At 31.6% G+C, this 23352-nt stretch overlaps 2 protein-coding genes across 5 annotated transcripts; one reads left to right on the forward strand and one right to left on the reverse strand.

The window, feature by feature from the left end:
* Positions 1–966: 966 nt before the first annotated feature.
* Positions 967–6483, forward strand: LOC100819227 (nucleobase-ascorbate transporter 11). Of its 3 annotated transcripts, XM_041005060.1 has the most exons (11): positions 969–1193; positions 1331–1949; positions 2643–2740; positions 2844–3014; positions 3431–3531; positions 3761–3896; positions 4086–4136; positions 4313–4600; positions 4945–5179; positions 5365–5645; positions 5930–6483. In XM_041005060.1, the coding sequence occupies exons 2-11, from the start codon at positions 1346–1348 to the stop codon at positions 6149–6151; spliced, it is 2187 nt and encodes a 728-aa protein (XP_040860994.1). In that variant the 5' UTR covers positions 969–1193; positions 1331–1345; the 3' UTR covers positions 6152–6483. The 3 variants fall into 3 exon arrangements, with proteins under 3 accessions (XP_006587574.1, XP_040860994.1, XP_003534242.1); XM_006587511.4 differs by having other exon boundaries at positions 967–1949; positions 4313–4501; XM_003534194.5 differs by having other exon boundaries at positions 971–1949.
* Positions 6484–7048: 565 nt separating this feature from the next.
* On the reverse strand, positions 7049–13128 carry LOC100797367 (putative U-box domain-containing protein 50). 2 transcript variants are annotated; one of them, XM_006587512.4, is made up of 8 exons: positions 12669–13127; positions 12464–12576; positions 12103–12227; positions 11575–12004; positions 10903–11043; positions 9251–9784; positions 7855–8559; positions 7049–7318 (listed from the first exon to the last, which is right to left on the reverse strand). In XM_006587512.4, the coding sequence occupies exons 1-8, from the start codon at positions 12832–12834 to the stop codon at positions 7130–7132; spliced, it is 2403 nt and encodes an 800-aa protein (XP_006587575.1). In that variant the 5' UTR covers positions 12835–13127; the 3' UTR covers positions 7049–7129. The 2 variants fall into 2 exon arrangements, with proteins under 2 accessions (XP_006587575.1, XP_006587576.1); XM_006587513.4 differs by lacking the exon at positions 10903–11043 and having other exon boundaries at positions 12669–13128.
* Positions 13129–23352: the final 10224 nt, after the last annotated feature.

Raw genomic sequence — 23352 nt, forward strand, 5'->3', positions numbered from 1 at the left:
AAAATGACAAATGTTGTGCAAAGTATGTTTACCAATGACAATTTATAGATTTTCACATGCCTAAATTTTGCAATTTTTAATCTGAAAAATATTGATATGCAAAACCAGTTCATATATATATATATATCAAATCATGTGATATGTTAAAATATCAACAACTTTTTTAATGATTAAACTTACTTACTTTACATTTATTCATTTTAAAAGGGACAAATTCATTTTCTTTATAACTTGTACAACGAAAATGTTACATTTTCAAATTTATTTTCCCATGAACAACTTTTAGAGATCTTTATCTTTATTAAAAAAAGTTTAGGGATGTTGAATATAGTAAGTTCATTGAAATCAAAATAAATTTTAAGACTTAAAAGAGTATTTATATATTATTTACCAATAACGTCTTTCCATTAATCCTAAGAATTAAACTTACTTTCATATAAGATGTGGATTCTTTATTTATTAATTAATTGAATTAATCTTTATTGACAACTTTAAAAAGAGGTGATTATTTTTTTTTATAACTTGTAGCTTGTAGTCTTGTACACACAAAAAAATATTACATTTTCAAATTTGTTTTCCCAGAAATAACTTTAGAAATCTTTGAACAATCATAATCTCAAGGAAAAAAATAATGTGTATAAAAAGTATTAATCTTGGACCATATATAATGATTTTTTTATTTATTTAAATCTAACCTTATTAATTACTTATTTTAATCGAATGATATACATAATGTTATATTGTGAAATGTAATTCATTTTTTTTATAGAAATTAAGTACTTATCATCACCATGAGTAAACTTGGGATTGGACCTTGCCTCATGAAACCGAAAAAAAAAACCAAAAAAAACTTGGGATTGGACCGATTTAGCTCTGCTCTTTCTATCATGTCATCATCATCGTGTTCATGTGTTTAATCAATTGAACTGAACAACCCCACTCCTTGAGCTTGCAATTTGGTCACAGCAGAAGAAGATTACTTAAACCATAAGCAAAGAGCCAAACATTGTAATAAATCTCATCATCATTCCCACCGAATAAAAAATGACGCACATTCAATTTGTCTGATTCAAGGGCCCAAGAGAGAGAGAGAGAGAGAGAGAATGGAAACAAGCTTCCTCACTCATTCAGCTGCTACACTACACTCCACTTAACACCTCCTTTATCAACGGTCATTCCATAGGGACGTTTCGGTAAATTCCTCTCCCTCCTTCGTTCCACGGTCGCTTTCAACTGTTTCACACTGAACTCTCTTGTTCGTTTTCACACCATTTTGCTTCCACTGTGCCTCCAAAAGTCTCATCTTTCTTTTTTATACCGAACTGGGTAGAGTTCATCAGTGACAATGGAAACTGGGTCGAACTCAGAATCATTGAACAGAAACGTGGCGATGAGTGTGAGGGGTAGCACTGGGAAGAAGAAACAGCAGGGAGGTGTTACTCTAGCAGGCAAAAAAGTGGACCCTTTTGTGCCGAGAAGCGAGCACAACCCGAGAGAGTTACGGTCGTGGGCGAAAAGAACAGGTTTTGTGTCAGATTACTCTGGGGAAGCAGGGTCAAGTGGAAGTGCAAAGTTTGAAGCTTTAGAGAGGAGAGGAGGAGGGTCATCTCCGAAGATAGAGATAGATCCGGTGGTGGGGAGAACGAGGCAAAACGAGATCGAACAAGAGACTCATGGAGGAGCAATGAGGGGTGAGAATGGTGCTGTTTTGGATGGGAGAGGGAGGAAAGAGAAGGAGAATGAGGGTTGTGAGAGGAAAGTTGGTTTCAATGGGAATGGGAATGGGCATGGAGTTTCTGCAGTGGCTCCTGTGAATGAGGAAAAGGAGGGGGAGGAGGGAAATGGGGATGTTAAGGTCAGTGTGCTTCATGAAGGGGAGGAGGTTGCTGATGGAGGGTGGCAGGGACCGTTGGGATTGAAGTGCGGGCTCAAAGAGAATCCCGGGATTGGTTAGTTTGTGTTCTTCTTTTTTACCCTTGATTTGTTTGGTTTTTTAGTGTATGTTTTAGAGAATGCTTGTTTTGGATGGTTTGAAAATTTTCTGGTTGGACTTGAATGCGTGTGTCTGTGGAAAAATTCATGTCTCTAGGGAGTGTGCTTTTTTTTTATCTTTATAATTTTTGAGTTGGATAATGCTGCATGTTCAGCAATGTGAATGCCTGAATGGTATGTTGCTAACCTCCTTTTTTTGGATGTTCTGAAGCTCATCAATAAGTTCATTTATATCTTCGTGAATTGGTCTGCGGGTGATGAGTACTATCTTGTTTAAGAATAGAGGGAGGATGGTGTGAGTGTTATTTGGATTGGATTTTGGCATAAATGCCATCAACTGCTTTAATCTCTCTAGTTGCTACTGTTCTTTTCCATGACTGATTGCGGATCCCTTCCATAGAGGAGACTCTCCAATTTACAGGATAGAATATGAATGTGAAAAAAATTAGGAAAGAGAGAGAAAAAGAATGTCTACAATTTACAGGAATTTATAGAATTATTTACCCAGGCATGGAAAGCTAAATTCCATGCCCTTCCCCCTCATAAACATGATCTTTATCTTAGAATATTAGTCTTCAGATCACGTCGTTGTAAATTGCCAAAAAATTATTACCTCTTTTTCATTTACATCTTTGCATTCTCAACTGCAGTACCTCTTATCTATTATGGCCTGCAGCACTATCTATCGTTGGTTGGTTCTCTTGTATTGATTCCATTAGTCATGGTACCTGTCATGGGTGGAACAGATGTAAGCATATGCTCTTATTTACTGTTTATTGCCTGCTACTTTAAGAAAATTGATAGTTTTTCATATTCTTATCTATTCATTTTACATTAATTGCTGATCACAGAAGGATACTGCTACCGTAATTTCTACAATACTGTTTCTTTCTGGCATCACAACTATACTGCACTCCTACTTTGGTACCCGACTGCCTTTAGTTCAAGGGAGCTCATTTGTGTATTTAGCACCAGCATTAGTTATCATAAATGCTCAAGAATATCGGAATCTTACTGAACATGTAAGTTCATTTACTTATTTGACAGACGCAAAATGTTAATTCATTAACACATCACTCTCAGTCTCTTTCAGTTTAGGCATTAAAAATAATATTAAGTTATCTAAATCCATAAACTATCTGCACTTTGAAATGCAAGTACTTCAGAGAATGTAGTTAGGAGTTAATTTTCACATGACTTGTTTACTGTTTAAAGTTTAAATTTATATATATTTGAATCACCGGCATAATTTTCCCTTTATTCTTTCTGCTATTATGTATCTGTTAACTCTTAACAGACTTCTGCATTGTCAGTTTTTGTCAGCAGAATATGAACCTTTAACCTGTTGTTGATAAATCACATGAAAATTTTACTTTTATTCTATTAGTTGTTATATATTGTCAGTTTACATATTGAAGCTTGCATATTTTAATTGCAGAAATTTAGACACATAATGAGGGAACTCCAAGGAGCTATAATTGTTGGTTCAGTATTCCAATGTATCCTGGGATTTAGTGGTTTAATGTCTATTCTACTCAGGTAAGAAGTTACATGTCATATCTTATGTTCATAAATATTATCTTGCATTCAATTTAGTAAAATTTTATATTTTGTTTGTTTGCTGCTCTGTTGCCCTGCTTAATATTTATGGTGTGACACATACGCATAAAAGGAACTTGCATTGATCAATTAAGTTATAGAAGCTACTGAACTTTTATCGAAAGAGAGTTGTAAAGACTTGAGTCTAATCTGTTCCTTACAATTGTAGGTTAATCAACCCAATTGTGGTTGCCCCAACTGTTGCTGCTGTAGGTTTAGCATTCTTCAGTTATGGTTTTCCACAAGCAGGCTCATGCCCCGAAATTACCATTCCACAGATAGCGCTGGTTCTAATATTCACTCTGGTGAGTCATGCATGCATTTCAAGCAGCACCAATCCAGGATATTTGGTATCAGAAATGGTTTTCTAATTGTTATAATTTGTAAAATTTCTTCTTGTATGGTATCATGGGCTTTTTTTTATTATTAAACGATTTCAATTTTCAGCAGTGTTCAAAAACTCATTATTACTTTTTTTTTTGTCTTGTTTGAAGTATCTTCGAGGAATATCTATCTTTGGGCGCCACTTATTTCGAATTTATGCTGTAAGTATCTTAAATTAATATGTTACTTGTTCTTTTTTCATATTGATGAGCTATGTCATGCTTTCATTATAGTTTTTCTTATGTGAGTAATTGTGGACAGCGCTGACTAAGTCCTCCCTTTAGCATGTGCGTGTATAAGAAAAAATTCTTATAACATACTTTTTTAATATTTTCAGGTTCCCTTGAGTTTGACAATAATTTGGATATATGCATCCTTTTTAACAGCTGGGGGAGCATATAATTACAAAGGATGCAATCCAGATATACCAAGTTCAAACATTCTGTTGGATGCATGTAGAAAACATGCGTATACCATGAAGCATTGCAGGACTGATGTTTCCAATGCATTGTCTACTGCTGCATGGGTCAGAATTCCTTACCCTTTACAATGGGGTATCCCTATTTTCCATTTTAGGACTTCCATAATCATGGTCATAGTGTCACTGGTTGCCTCTGTGGATTCAGTAAGTATCATATTTAAATGCTTGCAATTGCAAATTATCATCTGTTTTAGACTGAAATTCAAAATGGAGTTAGCAAAATCTTCATAAATGTTAAAGATATGTCTTAAATTAAAGAAAGTTGTTCACATGCACACCCACTCACAGAACTATCCTCATTTGTATGGGTTTAGGCAAACTCAAGGTCCCCGCCCTCTGAATATGATTGATTTTCTTAGACTTGAAAGGCATGATTATTGTCATTTAAATATTATGATGAATTTTCATGTAGAAAGCAAGGATCAAACCAATTACATAGGAGATTATACTGTAATTGTAACTATGTAAACGACATATCCTTTTTCCAGGTTGGAACTTATCGTGCTACATCTCTGCAAGTTAACTCGAGGCCTCCAACTCCCGGAGTTGTGAGCCGAGGAATTGCACTTGAGGGTTTCTGTAGTATATTGGCTGGTCTTTGGGGTTCTGGTACCGGCGCAACAACCTTGACAGAAAACACGCACACAATTGACATCACAAAGGTGGCAAGTCGGAAGGTAGTGGTAGTTGGAGCAGCTTTCGTGATCCTGTTCTCATTTATAGGTAAAATAACAACACTTTGAGACAAAAATCCATAATTGAATTCAATATTCTTGTCCAACTTTCCTTTCCATCATTTTGGTGCATTTGAGTCTCAAAATATGACTGTTAATATAAGATAGATTGTGTGTAACACACAGGCTATTTTGTTGTCTTGTCCAATCTCTATTGTTTGCTTGTTTTTGTAGGGAAAGTGGGTGCCCTTCTTGCTTCCATTCCACAGGCCTTGGCTGCTTCTGTACTGTGTTTCATGTGGGCTCTTACTGCAGCATTGGGCCTCTCAAATTTACAGTATAGTAAATCAGCCAGCTTTAGGAACATAACAATAGTTGGCGTTTCGCTGTTCCTTGGCATGTCCATCCCTGCTTATTTTCAACAATACCAGGCCGAGTCAAGTCTGATACTGCCCAGTTATCTGGTTCCTTATGCAGCAGCATCAAGTGGGCCATTCCGTTCAGGCATTAAACAAGTAAGTACATTTTTCCGTAAATGTAAAAAATGAAAAATCAAAGGAACAAACAAAAGAAAGGCTGTCTGTATAGCTTATAATTGAATATGTCAATTATTAATTAAGTTTGACTTAGTTCACAAGCCTCTGACATCCTAGCGGATTTATCCTGATTGAAACTGGTATCATGTAAATTTGTCCTTAATGACAAATCTTTACTTTTGCTTGATTTTCTTGTAAATTCAGCTATAACTTGTTTCCTCTTCTGATGAATATGAGCTAACCTATCATTTTCTATGTTCAAGCTTGATTTTGCAATCAATGCTCTTATGTCCTTGAACATGGTGGTTACACTGTTGGTGGCATTCCTACTGGACAACACCGTCCCTGGCAGTCAAGAAGAACGAGGGGTGTATTTATGGTCGCAAGCTGAAGACATTGTCACTGATCCCTCACTGCAATCCGAATATTCGCTGCCAAAGAAAGTTGTGCGGTGTTGTTGTTGCTTCAAATGCTTGGGAGTCTAATGCTTGGTTCACTCTCAAATTTTAATCCTGGTAACATTCCTTCAAGAAAAAGGCCACTCCTGGGATATGTCTATTATTCCTTTATTCTCTTCCGTGGGACTAGAAGATGTTGCTGTTCATGAGGACGAAGGTAAATTATACAAGGATGTGTAATATAACTATAGTGACATTAGATTGATGATAGACTTAGACTGATTACTTATAGCTATAGAATATTTATTATGCTTGGAAAATTTCATAGTTGATAGTTGTTTCACACGTCAAGTGTCTGCTGAAAAAAAAATGTACTCTCGTATTTATGTTTTTTTATCAATAAATATTCCATTTTTTCAGTTTCACATTGAGTTAATACTTGAAAGAGTTGTAGCGAGTCACTGTCAAAGGAAAGAATGGTAAGTCAAAGATTAGAAAGATTTAGACTTGAATCTGCCCATGACTCACCAATTCAATTGGTTGCTTTTTAAGTAATAAGTGTCTTAGAGTTTATGTTGTTAGTATTTCTCTTGAGCTAATGGTCTATTAGTGGAACTGCGAATAAAAAAATCAGTCACAACCCTTATTTTATCTGTACATATGATCTAATGAAATAAAAGAAGGTTAAATTAGTATTTTGATTCTTTAATTTATTATTTAGGTTTAATTTGATCCTTTAATATTTTTGGGTTTAATTTAATTTTTTAATTTTTTAAATCGATTTAATTTGATTTTTCAGTCTAAATGGTAAGAAATTGTATCTAATGATGATTCAAAACTGTCACTAAATGATTTTAAACTGTCACAATATATATATTTTTTTAAAAAAAAAGAATCGATTTTAAAAATTAAAGGACCAAATTGAAAAGAAAAAAAAATAATTAAAGAACTAAATTGAATTAGTTTTAAAAATTAAAAACTAAATTAAACTTAAATAATAAATAATAAATTAAAGGACAACAATACTAATTTAACCTAAAAAGAATTCAGTACTAATGTGTAACTCTAGGTTGATTTGTTGGTCTGCCAGTCCTGAATTAGGGAACGAAGGGTGTGATTAGGGGTGAGGAATGTGTGCTTCAGCCTCAAATTTGTCATTGGTGATGTGTCACGCCCCGACTGCAGCCAGTGTTCTATTGCTTCTAGCTCATAAGAAAATCCATCTGCTGCCACGTGTGGGTTTGTCATTGCCTCCTGCAGAGTCAACAACACAAGAACACAACCTTAAGTTCAAGGATTATTACCAAACATAAAATGTAACTCCACTTTTGCCTGTTTGTATGTGCGGGACTCAACATATGATCATTCTTGATATCACTAGGCTAGTGGCTTTTTCGAATTTCATCAGGATTAGTCATGCAATTTTGCAACATACAATATACATTACAAATAAATAAAGGAAAAATCATATCTAGCTGGCCAGGAGAAATATTTATGTATATTATACTTAGGTTAGGTCCTTATATAAAATAAATTAAACTTCTTTTATAAAGTAAAACCAACTAATACATCTAACTTTTATAGATTTTTTTTATTCATTTAAATCCTCTAAAAGATAAGGTGCGCATAGGTTAATTTTAGTTAGTTCCTCTCAAAAAAAGCTTAATTTTAGTTGAAGAAATTTAATACTATATTTGATCTTTTTATTTTCTTTGACAATAAATACTCATGGAGAAGTTTATCCAAATATACTCTGACTTATATAAAAATTAAAATATCGAGAGACTAACCTGAAGTATGGGGCAAAGGAAAACACTAGGCATATCACTGGAACCTGCCCTATCTATACATCCACCAATAATTGTCTTTGGCCCTTCCCTTTCAACTATTTCATCCCCGTTTCTTCTTATCTCATTGAGTTCCTCTAAAACCCTAGCAATGCTGAGTTCTGAGTTGGGTTTGGCTTTGATGGACATGCACCTCATAGCCAGGGCAGCAAGTTCCCTTGCAAGATCCAATGGCCATTGTCCAGCCATCTCATCAAGAACACTACCCAAAGCCTTCCTATCCATATCCACTGTCATCACCTCCTCGACGAGCCCGGCCCAATTTCTTCCCGTCAGAAGATGTATCAACAAAACCCCTATGGCTTGCAAATCTGACTCAACGTTACATTGCTCATCATGGCATTCAAGAAGCCCAAAGCCCGTGATCTTTGCAACCAAATTGCGGTCTAAGAGGATTTTTGATGAGCTCAAATGACAATGAATAGCGGGCCTCAACTCAGCTGCATTGAGAAAGCCCAGACCCGAACAAACTTCCGTGGCTATTCGTATTCGGTCATGCCATCGTAAGACCCGGTTTCTTCTCCTAGAAAACAGCATGTCACGTAAGCTTCCATTGCCCATGTATTCCAAAACTATGCATTTGGGCTCGGAGCAAAAGCCTACCATGGCAACCAGATGAGGTTGCCTAATATCACCAAGAAGCCTCACCTGAAAAATGCAGGATAAATTAGTAAATCCAAGCTGAGGAAGAAGACATTTTATTATTTTTAATATTTTTTTTAAAAAAAAATCTCAAATAGCTAGATTTTTTTTTTGGAAAAAAGACTTAAGATAACCATTTAATTTAGCATGTTTGATGATGATAATGCGACTCTTATAATTTATTTGGAGTGTCAAAATACGCTGACAAAGTCTGATGGGCTGGCCCATGATCTGTTAAGGGTTGGTAGGTTAGCAAAATGTTAACCCAATTGAACTTGAAAATGTGTTGGCTCTTGATGAATATTGGAACTCTTGTGTAACAGTGCAAGTTTCTTTAAAAACACTAAAAGAACTAAAGCAATCACACAAACACTTTGCTTGTAATGGCATGTGCATTATGAATTGAATGTTATTATTATTTTTGAAAATTCAAATATACAAATAAGCATTACATAAAAATTAATCAAGACTATTGGCATATGTTAGTTGAAAATTATTTAGTAATTTATCGTGTATTACGCAAGTTTCTAGTAAATTAAAATATAATAAATCAATGTTACATATTAATATTTAGACCAAACTTTCTTATAAATGTTTTTTAAGTTGTTGTTTAACGAGAACTATACTTTCATTTTAGTAGTTCCCATAACAAAAAATAGAATAACATAAACTTTACGTTAAATACTTATATTTGTACCTTGGATTGGAAATGTTGGTGTGACAAAGAAGGAAGCATCTTGATAGCAACAGAGGAATGGTTAAAGCGTCCTCTATACACATTAGTCCAATCCCCGCCGGACTTGAACCTGAGGCGGTCGGAGAAGTTATCCGTCGCCAACCGGAGCTCCTCCTCGGTGTACTCCCTGAATGCGCAGCACGTCATCTCGGCGAGGCTCGCGGCCATTCCGATGGCGTCCTTCTCCTTGCAAAACTCGATCCTCCGATTGAACACGTCCCTCTGCCGCCTCAGCTCCTCTATCTCCCTCACCATCTCGCTCCTCTCCCCCACCGCCTTCTCCAGCTGCGTCTCCGCCCGCGTCTTCGCCAACGTCCATATTTGAAGCCTGTTTGAGAGCTCCGATTGAACTTCCGTCAGGGATCTCAGGCTCCTCTTCCTCTCTTCCAGCTCCGTTTTCATCTCCACTGTTTGCTCTTTCTCTGCGTCTGATTCCTTCTTTAGCTCCTCTCTTGCACTCGCCTCTTCTCGTATTCGACTTTCCAGTTCTTCGGCCTAACAAGTACCAGTTAATAGATAAGGAATTTACGTGAATTTCATGCCAGAAAAAAAAATTAGATAAATTAACCCCTAGAAGGTATAGTTAGTTAGTCAAATGCTCAAAAGTAAAATCAATAATTAATATTAAAAAAAATTGTAATCTTAAATTTTTGTTAGTATTCAAGCAAGGTATCTACATGTGATAATTATGCTAAGTCAGATTAAATTGACCAAATTTGAGTAAATTATATGTATCTTCCTCCAAATATTTAACAAGATATTCAAAACTCAAATTTAATATTTTGGTTTAGCTAAAATAGTTCGTGCTAATTTATATATACGCTTGATGGTAGATATAACTTTTAAGAGTTATATTATTATTATTATTATTATTATTATTATTATTATTATTATTATTATTATTATTATTATTATTATTATGTCTCCTTAATTTATAAAATAGCTAAACATATTTTATTGAAACAACATACTAATTTTAATTAAAAGAATTTAAAGTATACATTTGGTTTTGTCTTATATTATATCTTTTGAATTCTCTATTATAATATATATAGCTTAATAGTGAATTCTTTTCTTCTTAATTACACTTTTTGTTAATTTATTACAACTAAGAAGTATCTTAATTTAAAGGACATTTTAATTTTTAATTTTCACATGTTACATAATTAACATGCCTAATTTTTTTATTGATATTTTGTTGCTACTATAATGTGTGCTTTTGGTTCTTTGTGGGACCTCGTGACATTTTTATTAGCTTTTAAACCTTAATCATACTTAAAATACATCTAGGCTAGGTCTCTCCCCCCCTCCACACAAGCTTATATGTTGCCAATTAAACTATATTTATTTCAGTAATTTTTTCAATTAAGGTAGTTGTTTGATTACTAATTTCAAGAATTAATTTGATCAATAGACACACATTTAAGGGAATAATTTGATGACAAAAGTACTGCACATTTAGAGATCATAAATATAAATTTTATTATTCCAGGCTTAATTAATGTGGCCAATGTTGTATCTTTCATTTATTGTTTTGACTATTTATTAAAGACGGAGAGAGGAAAGATTTTGCATGTGTTACCAAGTTAAACTGATTTAGAATAGAATATTACCCGACTGTTGCATAAACAAATTGCCCATTCAGCTTTAGTATGCCTCTCTATATTATCCTTGGCTTCTTTCCTCTTTAATTGGATAATCTTCTGAGCTTCATTAAGCTTATTTTTCAGGATCTCAATTTTATCCGCAGCACTCTGAGTAGGACACAAAATTAGGCAATATTTTTGACAAATATTAATACACCATCCACACCATGTGAACTAACAAAAGGGATCAAAGGCACATATAAATTATATTTTAGTATATTTTCAAACATCTACTATTTAAGAATTTTTTGTTTTTGGGTCCAAAAGCAAACATAAAAAGCTAATCACGGCTTTAGGGCAAGATCAACATTTGAAAATAGCTTCCGTATCTTGTAAACTAAACCGACCAAAAGTTTGAAAAGGGTGCCCTCAATTTATATTACATTATATTCATTTCAAACGCTAACAAGAGTCAAAGTAAGAAATTTTTTTAATTTAAGATATTAGTACACATCAAATTTAGACTTTCACAAACAGGCGCAAGTTCTTTTTCAATAGTGTACAATAAAAACAAATTTTATCATGCATTTATGTAAAAGTGAAACCAATCATCTAACAACTCTCTAGAAGGAACAAAACGAAAGGGAACAAAGAAGATAAATATTAGCATTAATCAAGGCCACATATTTTAGAAGTTACCATATCATAATTGTTGTGTTCAGTGACATGTGGCTCAATTGGTCCAATCTGTGAGTCGTCATTTTCTAGCACGCAGTTTCCTTCCTCCAAGTTCGAAGACAACAATTCTTGATAGTATTTTTCAATTTCCTGGAGGTAAAATTCCCACTGGTTTTGGTTCAGAGGGGACTCCAAATTGGTTGAGGAAAGTGATGTACTTCTATCTTGTGAATCGTTGGTTTTGTCATTAAACCACTTGTCTAACCAATCTTTGAAAGTTACCTTATCTCTCATTCTTGCACTCATGACCCCGCGATCATCCTCCATGATTTTCTCATCATTTTTTCCTCTGAGGAAAACTTGCTTCCCTCCACAAATAATGAACAATTCACAGAAGGAAGGCTTGTGCTGATGAACATAGAACAATCCACTAATAGCACCTTTAGATTTCCTGACCCATAAGAAAAAAATTGTTAAAGGAAAATAAGAGAATTCAGTATAGCTTGCAAAAAAATTTAGAAGAAAAAGAGCAAGGAAATGAAAGAGTACATGGATGGCTTCATGAATGAAAATCCCATGACCAATTTGGTTATTCCTAGACCAAAGATCAAGTCTATGACGCGCTTTTGCATAGGTTCATCAAATTTCTCAACTTCAAGAATCTCTGCTGGCACCTGTAATATGCAGAAACAGAAGACTATAGTTAGACTGAACCACTAACTTCATTTCATATGATCCGAATACAACAACAAAGCCTTATGCTACTCTCGTTGAGATCAGTTACACAGATCACACAACAGCATTCAACACGATTAAAAACCAAAGCTTCAGGAATTGGACTAAATCACTATAAACATTAGATCTGAGTAAGAACACTACTATTGAAGTACTAAAATGTACACACACATACCTTGCCACAAAAAGCAATATACTTGGAAAGCAGCTTGTTGATTTTATCCTGCTCATCTTTCCTGAGAATTTGTAGTTTCTCCTCACTCACAGATCTTGCAGGAAGTTTCCCAACTGCAACAAAATCACAAAACTAAGCTAAAACCAATAAAATTTCAATGCAAACAAACAAACAAAATTAAAGCTGAAACATAACTCCAACTTACATGGTGTATAGACATAATCCTTGGTACTATTGTGTGTGACATGGAGAACAGCAATGGAAATTGGATGAGAATTCCACTTCTTGAGAGCCCAATTCAAAGTCTTAAGTCCATCTTGCACATCATTACCAACAGCAACGTAGATTTTCTCGGTTTGGATTGCATCCATTTGATTGTTCCAAGCTACAAAAACTTCAATTCCCTATCAACAACAAGAAGAAGCAACCTCAAATCCAATGAATAGCATATCACAGTACACACGTATGATAAGGTAGCTTATGAATTGTGTTGATAGAGACTTTAAGATTGTAAAAGGAATAAAGAAAAGGTTTGTGTATGATAATTTTCAAAGCTTTCTTTTGGGACTTTCACAAGTGTTTGGTTCAAAGACTATTGTATTACTGCTTTAATCGGGATTTCCAAGGGAAGAGTTGAATTGGGGAGGGCCAGGTTTGGACTTTTATGGCATGTGACGATTGCCAAATGGTGCTGGGGTCGTAGTGTTATGTATCAACTTCTTTGCCATTTGCTTTCATTTCAATGGCTCCACCATCTACCAAGAATTTACTTTTGTTCTTTTCTGGATTATGATCATACTATATAATAATAAGCCTTGTGAAATTACAAACTTCATAAATACTTGTGATTAAAAATGTTGTGTACCCGTTTCAATCTAAATTTAATTGATAAAAACAAAACAAAAGTCAAAATAAGAAATCCTTTGAAAAATACTTTTATACCTAAAAATCAAACATGCATATATATTTTCTTTTTATGTTTGCTAATATGAATTATCATGTACAGGATAAGATTTAACGGAAATACTTATTATTGTTTTAATAATTTGTTTCTTTTATCTCTTTCGCTCTTTAATAATTTGTTTTTTAATTAAAAATAACACTTAAACAAAAAAAAATGTCCTTTTCAGATCTTATCAAGTGACATCAAAATTATAAGTTGCATAAATTATACAATACGGTGAGATATACGCGTTTTCTAGTAGCTTCACCAGCACCACGTTTAGAAATTTGAGAAGTGTCGCTCACTATCTTTACTGGGGTCTAATTTTAATTTTATATATCTCATAATATTTTTCTGAACTATAAAACTATTGATCAAAATTTATAATGAAGTAATTTTAACTTTTTACTCTTAAAAGGTAGTATGGCTAATTTATTCAATATATCTTACAATATAGTTGATTTAAAAACATTATGAAAATAAAATAGAAATATCACCATTTTTTTATTAAGTAATCAAGTCTCAACCGTTCTTAATATTTCTTTGAATAAATTATTAGAATGTTCTTTCTTGCTTCTTTTTCTTTCTTTTGTGTAGGAAGAGTAGTAAGTACAGATTCTCTGAAAATCATAGACTCGTCTCGTTTTTTAACAAAGGCATGTAGCATGCGTGGACACAGTCTACAACCCATAACATAAAAACCCAATAAATATGTAGACATGGGCAATTACTTTCTGCACCCTATAATGGCTTTCGGATTGGCCAATCTAGATTGGTTCTTTACGTTCCTGATTGGTTACACCTTTTTTACATTTTGGATTGGCCAATCCAAAAGGTAAAAAGAATACTCTAGAAAAGTACGGAAGCAATTTTTTGGGTGCAAGAAGAAATTGCCCTGTCTACAACCCAAAAAACACAACAGGTTAGAAACTAAGCCCGGTGTTGGTTCAGGTTTTAGATAAGACTATTTTTTAAGTCTTCTTTGGTTTGCAGTGAAAAAAAGAGTAAAATGAACAATAGGTGAGATATATACTTTTACACTTTATTCTAAAATTTCATTTCACTCTACCAAATATAAGTTTCTTTCTATTCCCACACCCCTTATTTTTAACTTTGTCTCCAACGTTTCAAAAACAATGATGAAAAATACTTTTAACGAAAATATGTTTTATTGTATATCTTGAAAATCACAACAAAAATGTGTTTCATTTTGCATCTCAGAAATCTTGTCGAGATATACAATAGAAAAGGTGGTCAAAGGTATTCTTGTAAAAAGAAATTGAAAAGGTTAAGGTGAACTTAGAAAATTGTTGTGAAAATAACAAAGCCCCTTAGTTAATGTCCAAATGAAGTCGACCAGTGCTGCATTGCATTAAATTTTAAGGGCCGTGTTTGAAGTTGCCTACCTCATTCTTAATGGCATGGAGCAATTAGCACGACAACACCTGTTTTAGACTTTTACTTTTACATGGTCGGATACTTATTGTGATTCGGATTTTATATATATATATATATATATATATATATATATATATATCATCTTAATAGCATTATATTTTGTATATACCATTGACATCGCTAAACAATAAAGTAAAGTAAATAAATACTAATTATAATAACCTTTTAAAACTGATATATATTTCATCTTAAATAGTTTATGCTTTTCTTCACAAAACTAAAACAAATTCAAAGCATTTGTAAGTTGAAATTATAATTTCATTAAAAAAAAATTTTATTTGTTATAACTTAGAACACAAATAATTTTCCTGCCATATTGTAAATGAAATGTGTAAAGCTTATTATATTGACCCACCCCAAGTGGCTGAGCTTGGGCAGCAATAAGGTCTACAATCAACCCATCAAATGTCTCTTAAGTATTTTCTTTTTATGCTTTATGTCACTTAAGTCTTAAACCTTATATTGCATTAAAAAAAATCTTGACCTTATAATGAGTCATTATTAATGACATCACATAAGACTCATATAAAGCCCAGTTGTGCCACATTCCCATAGGGGTTACTAATTAGTACCTTGGAATAATGATTAAGAGATTAATAAATAAAAAGGTTTTATTAAGAATTATAGAAAGGTGCATTCATAATATGAATGTTATACTGTTTAATTATTTTTATCTTAATTTTATAATCATTAACAAAACTGTATCAAGAAATGAGTTACTTAAATCTCTAAGATATGTGTCCCCTTCTCCCCTGCTGTGCGAGAAAAACCTTCATAACTTACACAAATTACAACAATACCCCGCCATAAATTAGAAATTGCATTACAATAATACCCCGCCATAAATTACAAGTCTAATATCGAGAATTTAAAATAACCAAAATCTTATAAATATGAGTCCCAATATCTATGATGTATTAAAGGCAAAAAAAGTGAAATTCACCAAAAAAAGAAGTGAAGATATGCCTAAACATACATAATTACCACGTGCATATATTCATTTACTTGAAAATCTATCATTATGAATAGAGATATGAATAGCTCGGAGAAGAACACTTAAGCTGACTTAAATTAATTTACTGAACAAATTAAGTAAAGATCTTTATTAAAAGTCTACTTAACTGAAAAAATATATACTTTAGATTATTTAAAGAGCCTTCACAGCATGAGGTCAGACTATTAAATAAGCTTTTAAGCTGGATGAAACATTTAAAAAGGTTAATTAAATTAAGATTTACGAGAGGTATCAGATATGTTTTAAATAAATAAGCTAAACTCAAATCTTTGATAAATAAACTAGGTCTACTTAATCAAAGTAAGACACCTACCCTATTCTTACCATACTTTGTCAAGTTTATTTTCAATTTCATTTTCGAGAGAAAATTTTACAGAAGGACTAATTGTTACATAACTTTTTCTTTTCTTAAAGACATGTCCTCTATTAGATTTAGAAGAAAGAAAGTAAGGGAGAAAAATACTTGAAATGTGAATTGAAAATATAGAAGGAAAAGAAATTTAATTTTCTGTTTTAAATTATATTTTTTCTGTTCATTTCATTTTTCTCTTCTTATGTATGACCTCAGTCTCTCTTCTCCTGTTTAAAACGTGACTATATATAATCAATGTCATGCTGTGTTCTTTCCCATGTTTTTGGTTCTTCATAAGTAGTATTATTTTTTTAAAACATAAATATCTACCTTGATCTTTAAATAATTAAGTTGAAATCTTTTTTCTTTTTTTTCGATCAAGGGGAGACCCTGTGGACTGTGGCCAACCTACACAAAAACACAACAACAAAAACTACGGGGCAAACAGACTCCAGAAAAGTCAAATCTTTTTAAATTTTAGAAACATGTAATAGAAATTTAGTTCTTAAATTATGAGAACTAATATCAATATAATTTTCATATACAAATCGAAGCATTAAAAAGGCAAATTAATATTAAGTATCATAATCAACATATTAAATTATTTTAGTTTTTAGTTTTTACATAACACTCTTAAAACAATTAATGTCTCTTTTAAAAAAGAATCAAATCAAACTATACCATTGCTTAGCTTTTAATTTTATTATTTTAATCCTTGCATGTTAAATGGCGGTGTCGAGTAAGCAACACTTGTGATTATTCTCGTCAATTGTCATAATAAATTACTACTTGCTTCTGCCATTGAGGTTAAAAAGAGCTTTATATTCAAGTTAGAGTATAGGCAATGTCACGTGCAAGGTGGGTACCACTTGAATGAATTTATATGATATCATTAACGTGGGATTAAATTAAGGGGTAAAGGGGATATATTCAAAGCAGATTAAAAAAAACAAATCAAGGGAGCAATAAATAATGCAAAGGTGAGAGTTAAGGCATGATTATGTTAGTATATGTCGGGACAAGGGAGTGCACGTGCGTCGCCGAAATCATCGTTTCTGCATTTTTGAACGAAAAGAAGGATGCGGTGCACGTGCCTCTTGGTCAATGGTCAAAAGCCAGAGCTTAATCTTTACAGAAAGAAGATGTGAACGATGATTAGGATCCCTTGGTCCCAGTCTCAATTTAAGAATCTACTTCCTCCTCATCATCCTTCAATAACTTTAATCACACCACCATAATGATCAGGAGTTTCAATAATAATAAAATATCTTGATATTATGTGTTTAGATGGACAATAATCATGGAGTCATTAATTTAGGTAATATTTGTCAAAATCTTCTTCAAATAAGATTTTGCATGGCTTCAATTTTTTTTATGTAAAAGAAACTTGTTGATAAAATTAGCCCATTATGCTATAAAAAAGTCTCAATTACAACAGCAAAATTCTTTTTTTGTGAAGAAATTTACTATTAAAAAAAGGAGAGAAAGATAAGTTTTTGAACAAAACTATTCTATTTAACATTTTTTATTTTCTATTCATATCACATAAAATATCTATTAACTTTGTTGATAATTAATCTTTAACAAAAAATTTAATTAATGATTTTTAATGAAAATTTCCTTTTAAATAATGCTTTTATTATCATTAATGTTTAAATTTGAGATATTTCTTAAAGAATTCAGTTCAATTTCACTTAAATTAACATAATAATATTAATATTTAACCTTTTTATTTTAAAGAGGGGGACTTAATTTTAAAATGTTGATATTTGGAATCAATCATTCATTTTAATTTTAATAAATTTTAAATTTCTATAACTATTTAGAATTTTAAATGTATAAATAGAAAGAGAAAGGAATTAGTTAATAAATGTAATGTTTATACACTTACTGTGTAAAACAATTCTACCGTCTCATTTAGTGAGAAATAATCATTTGAATTATTTTATGATAATTATTTTATAAATCAATAAATTTATGATATATGATAAATTATAATTTAATGACTTTATAAAACTTTTTAAATTGTTGATATATAATCTTTTTTCTCTTAGTTAAATGATCTTTTCTTTTAATTTTTTACTCTTATTCTTTTCCAAACGTCTAAGATAGGTTAGTGTCGAACTTCAAGTCGCACTGTAGTTAGGCAAGCTTGCATATTATATTTGGTTTGGCTTAGAGACGTGCACTTCAATCTTAAAAGCATGCTTCTAAAGTCTTAAACAAAACCGAAACTTGGTTGTCACTTTTAAAAATTGATCTTTTCTAGTTCTACCTCAAATATAAAAAACTATAAACAAACATGATGAAGAGAAGATATTAATAGGAAATATGTGGAAGTATAAATATCATCAATCGACCATGTTGCAAAACATAGAAGCACCACGTTTTGATTTTAATATTTAATAAAGTAACATATTATATGTACATTTAAGTGTCCAAATTGGAGAGCAGAGAGGCAGTTTTGCACATTCGTGTTGTCAGGGGTGCACCACGTGTGATGTCACATGGCGTTTCGAAAGGGGATAGACAAGAACAAGCAAAGGTAGCAGTAACCTGATTTGCAACTTGCTGGTTTCTGTGTCAAGAGAATCAAACTATCTAGCTAGACATTACTCAAAGCTACAAAATGGATTCTGATTTGTGAACGTACACAACTTGTACCCTGGTCCAATCAAATTTTTTTATTTTCCTATGTGTACAAATATATTAGAGGTGAACTCTGTCACTTAAATAAAGTAGATGAATTATTATAAACTTTATTTTCATATTTATTTTTTAATGGATAAAACAGAAAAATATTGACCCCGCTTAATTTGAAAGTTTTAACATATCACTGAAATATATAACAAGTTTTTCATTTCTAACTCAAAACTGTAAGTATATCTATTCTAAAGGTAAAATTGAAATTAAATTACTCCTAACAGAGATAACGCACATCGGAAAAGAAAAAGTTAATGTGGGTAGATTTAAAGAAACTATATCCACAATGATTTGATACTCAACTTCACTCAGTTTTATTAGGCTCGTGAACTCTTTGCTTTTGGTTTTTCTTCTTAAAGACATAACAGTCACTCAACTATGTCCAAACTTTTTACAGTACGTACTTGAAATTCTTCATGTAGAACTTCTTCTTGTTAGGCCCCAAATATTAGGATATGCATTTTCGACCTTCTTGCCATTATTGGGATTCTTGGTATATATATATTTTTTCACATCCTAAATACTAAGTGTTGTAGGGCATAGAAGCAAACTGAATAATATAAGATTTATTCTTCTTCATGGACTTCTCCTCTTGAGTAATAATAGCCACAATATCCATCAATGGTTTACTTATGATTCTAAGTGTCATAAGAGAACTTCAAATTAAACGTCAAAATTGAGAAGATAGTGAAACAAAAATCTTCAAAAATCAGGTAATTAATGATCATCAATCTTTTTTTCTTTTGTATCTAATGATCATCAATCTTCACCATATGCTAACGAACACAACTAACTAACGTAAAAAAAATGCATTGAGTTATTGATGAATATGGAGAAATAATGACTTTTCTGATTCTCATCAAAGTCATGAACTTGTAACCAACAAACTTTAAAAAGTGTTAGCATGTTCAATGATTCCTTGAACTGTTTGAGAGTTTCCATCGTTCATAAAAATCCTGAGTAGCAGTAGACTTAATAGTAAGAGTGTGAGGCTCTTCTTCCCTCAAAGTCGATGTTGATAATGATCAAATACAAATCCAAAGATTCCCTCAATTCTCATAATTGATCTCATTCAAAGTTATCATGAATCTGACATAATAACTACTGAAAAACAATAAAAAAAAAAAAAAAACCTAGTGGAAAACAGTTAAATTATTTTAATATGCACAACAAAATATGTCCAACATACACAATTTCTTATCTATATCATGATGTTGTCCAAAGGTCTGAATCACAATTACAGTAACAAAAAGATATGAAATAAATAGGATGTATACAAACTCATGCTATAAAAAATTCATTACCAATAGAGTACCAAAAAAACAAAATACATTATATCAATTACAAATAACATTCATAACAATATATTGATAAAGTATAATTATTATCAATATAATATAAACATTAATAAATGATATAAATAACACAATTTGTATAATTGTTCTTGTACTAAGTGAAATAACAATCATGTCAAACTAGTAATCCACTACACATCGGGCCAAAACACAGTATATGCATGTTTGGATTTTCGTTGCGACAATTTAAACCTTTGTTTTGAGAAACAAACTCCTAGCCTCCTTCAATACTCATTCGTTGAAGTTGTATAGGACTTCGTGTTGTAATAAAATGGTCGGAGAAATGAATTAAACATACACTATGTTCTATAAACATGCACTATATCATTATATATGTTTTTTTTTCTTTTTAATTGTCTTTTCTTTCACTTGCATCCTTTCAAAGGACCCTAATATAACATACCAGAAAAAAAATATTTTGTTTTCAATTTTGTTGTTGTTAAGATAAAAGGAAAAACATGAACTAAAGTAAATTTCTTCCTTAACCTAAACAAAAAAGTAAATCTCTTCCTGGTCCTTATTTTTCAAGTTGAATGGCAAGTTTACATTCGTGTGACAGCAATATGACAAGCATAATTGACGCTAATTTTAATTATAATCAATACACTACACGACAAAGTTTTCGTCAAAGTTCGTTTATATAATTATAACAATTATTTAATATGGTATATTGACAGCTCTTGCCTTGTTATAATTCCAAACTATCCTAAATCTAAAGGACTTTAAAAAAAACCCTCAAATAATTTCGTTGTTTTGTTTAAATATAATCACATACAAAAATCTCTTTCTTGAATCAATTAAAGCAACAATTGTTTAAACTTGTTTTTTTCAATGCATTTCTAGAACCTCCAACCCTAACAAAATTGTCGCATATCAAAAGTTAGACTTATCTATATCTTCGCTGGTATACACTTTATTTAAATTAAATTAATTTTTTTAACATAAATATTGCAAGTTTATGCTAATAAAATAATGTATCATATTGTTAATAAAATCACAATATTTACATTAACAATTTAATTTTTTATTAAACAAAAATTATACTATGGCGGAAACCAAAATAATATACTGTTTCTTGAATTATATTATATTTTATATATATATATATATATATATATATATATATATATATATATATAAAGTTACATATTCTTTCCGTAAAAAAAAAAGTTGCATGCTTAAAAATTATCTTTTCTCTAAAACAACATCAATTATTTTTATAAGAAATAAATAAATATCATCAATGTGTTTATCATCATAAAACATTCGATTTTATTTCTCATGATTAAATCCTTCTCCATGTTTCTACACATTGAAAAATATTAATCCTCTATTTGGAAAAGAGGACATAAAGAACAAAAATAAGAATGAAAACAGTAGAAATAAAAAAAAAATAGAATGTAAAAGATATATTATATATATGAGTAGAAATAAGAAATAAAAAAAATAGTGAATTTTTTTTTGGTGGGTCTCAAAGAAACAAAATATTTATTTTCTATACTTTTCTTAAATAAATTATAAAAATAAATATTTCTATCTCATCTCTTTTATATCTTTCTTCCTTCCTTTTTATTTTCATATATATAACAAATAGAGGGCAAATTAAGTTATCCCACTCTATAATTGATGACGCCTGATTTTCATTATGATCATGCATCCGTGTGTCCTCAGTACTGTGGATGAATTTCATTATAGAATATCGACTGCGTGTATGCAGAGGTAGCCCAAACGGTGCTCTTCACGGTTCGTACGTGTGATGAAATAATAATATTGACGATGAGGAGCTAGTAGGTAATTAACAAGATGATACAAGTAGCTATATATAGTACTCCATCGGATCCAAGAAGAAAAATAAAGAGAAGGTGCCATAGTGTAACTGTACCTACCAGGTGTCTCCATCATCAAACGCAACGAGAGGCCACGTCTCACGTAGTTAATTAATCTAGTATTTTCATAAGGGACCCATAATTCCCTCTATAAGCAAACAATACATTATCATATCATATATCATCAACCAAAACGAATACATATAACTCGCTTGGTTGGACAGGTTAAAAGAGTTTTATAAATTTTCTCGTATTATTTTTAATTCTTATGAATAAAAGAATATTATATATATAATTTAGTTATAGATTTTGGATTTAAATTTTAAATATACAGAATTTTTTTTATCATTTTATAATAATTTTATTCTCCTTAAACATAATTTTGTTTAATAAATTGTGTTGGTGTTGCACCGAAGACCCAACAAATCAGCCACTGCTACGTGCATATCTATCTCTTCATCCTTCATCTACGTGTGTCCATGCACTGCTTCCTCCAAGGAGAGAGAACCACAGACATACATATAGGTACGGTTTATTTGAGAGTCAAGTTATGCGTGAAAAATGTAGGATCAAAGGCATGTTCAATGAATAGAGAATAACGTTATTGTTATTTACAATTTATACAATAAAATTAGTAATAAGTCTTATATATTTATTTTTTACTTTTTATTATATTGCTTGCTTGTTTTCTGGTATATAATTTATTGTAAAAATTTGATAGTAAAAGCTGTTAATATGCTGGTAGATAGAGTTGAACTTTTTGACTATTACTCGTTTTGTTCACACGGCTTTGATAAACTACGTTTTAATCGTACCTGCTTTCCCCTCCCTCATTACTTTTTAGTCCCGCTGTAATATTGGTACAGAGGAATGAATATTAGAAAATTGAAAATACAATTGCTGTAAAATATTACTACAGCACTATAATAGAAAATAAAAGGAATTCAACAACAGTTACCCGTGATCTATTGATGAGTGCTTTACTTTTTTACATGGAATCAATTTCTAATCGAAACTCAGGAGCAAATTCTGTTATTTTTAGAAAAAAAAACCACCTTATGAGGAAAAGCACCTGGAATTAAGGAAATAAGAAAAAGAAGCTTCAATACTACCTTACTAGCCAAATAACAGTAGCTAACTGTATATCTTTTGGCCTATTAACCATGACATTGATTAAGGAAATAAAAATATAAAATACTTATTAAAAAGTAAAATAAAGTTTTTTTTTTCAGAGAGT

The sequence above is a fragment of the Glycine max genome, chromosome 9 (genome assembly GCF_000004515.6).
Source record: "Glycine max cultivar Williams 82 chromosome 9, Glycine_max_v4.0, whole genome shotgun sequence".
Taxonomy (NCBI): Eukaryota; Viridiplantae; Streptophyta; class Magnoliopsida; order Fabales; family Fabaceae; genus Glycine; species Glycine max.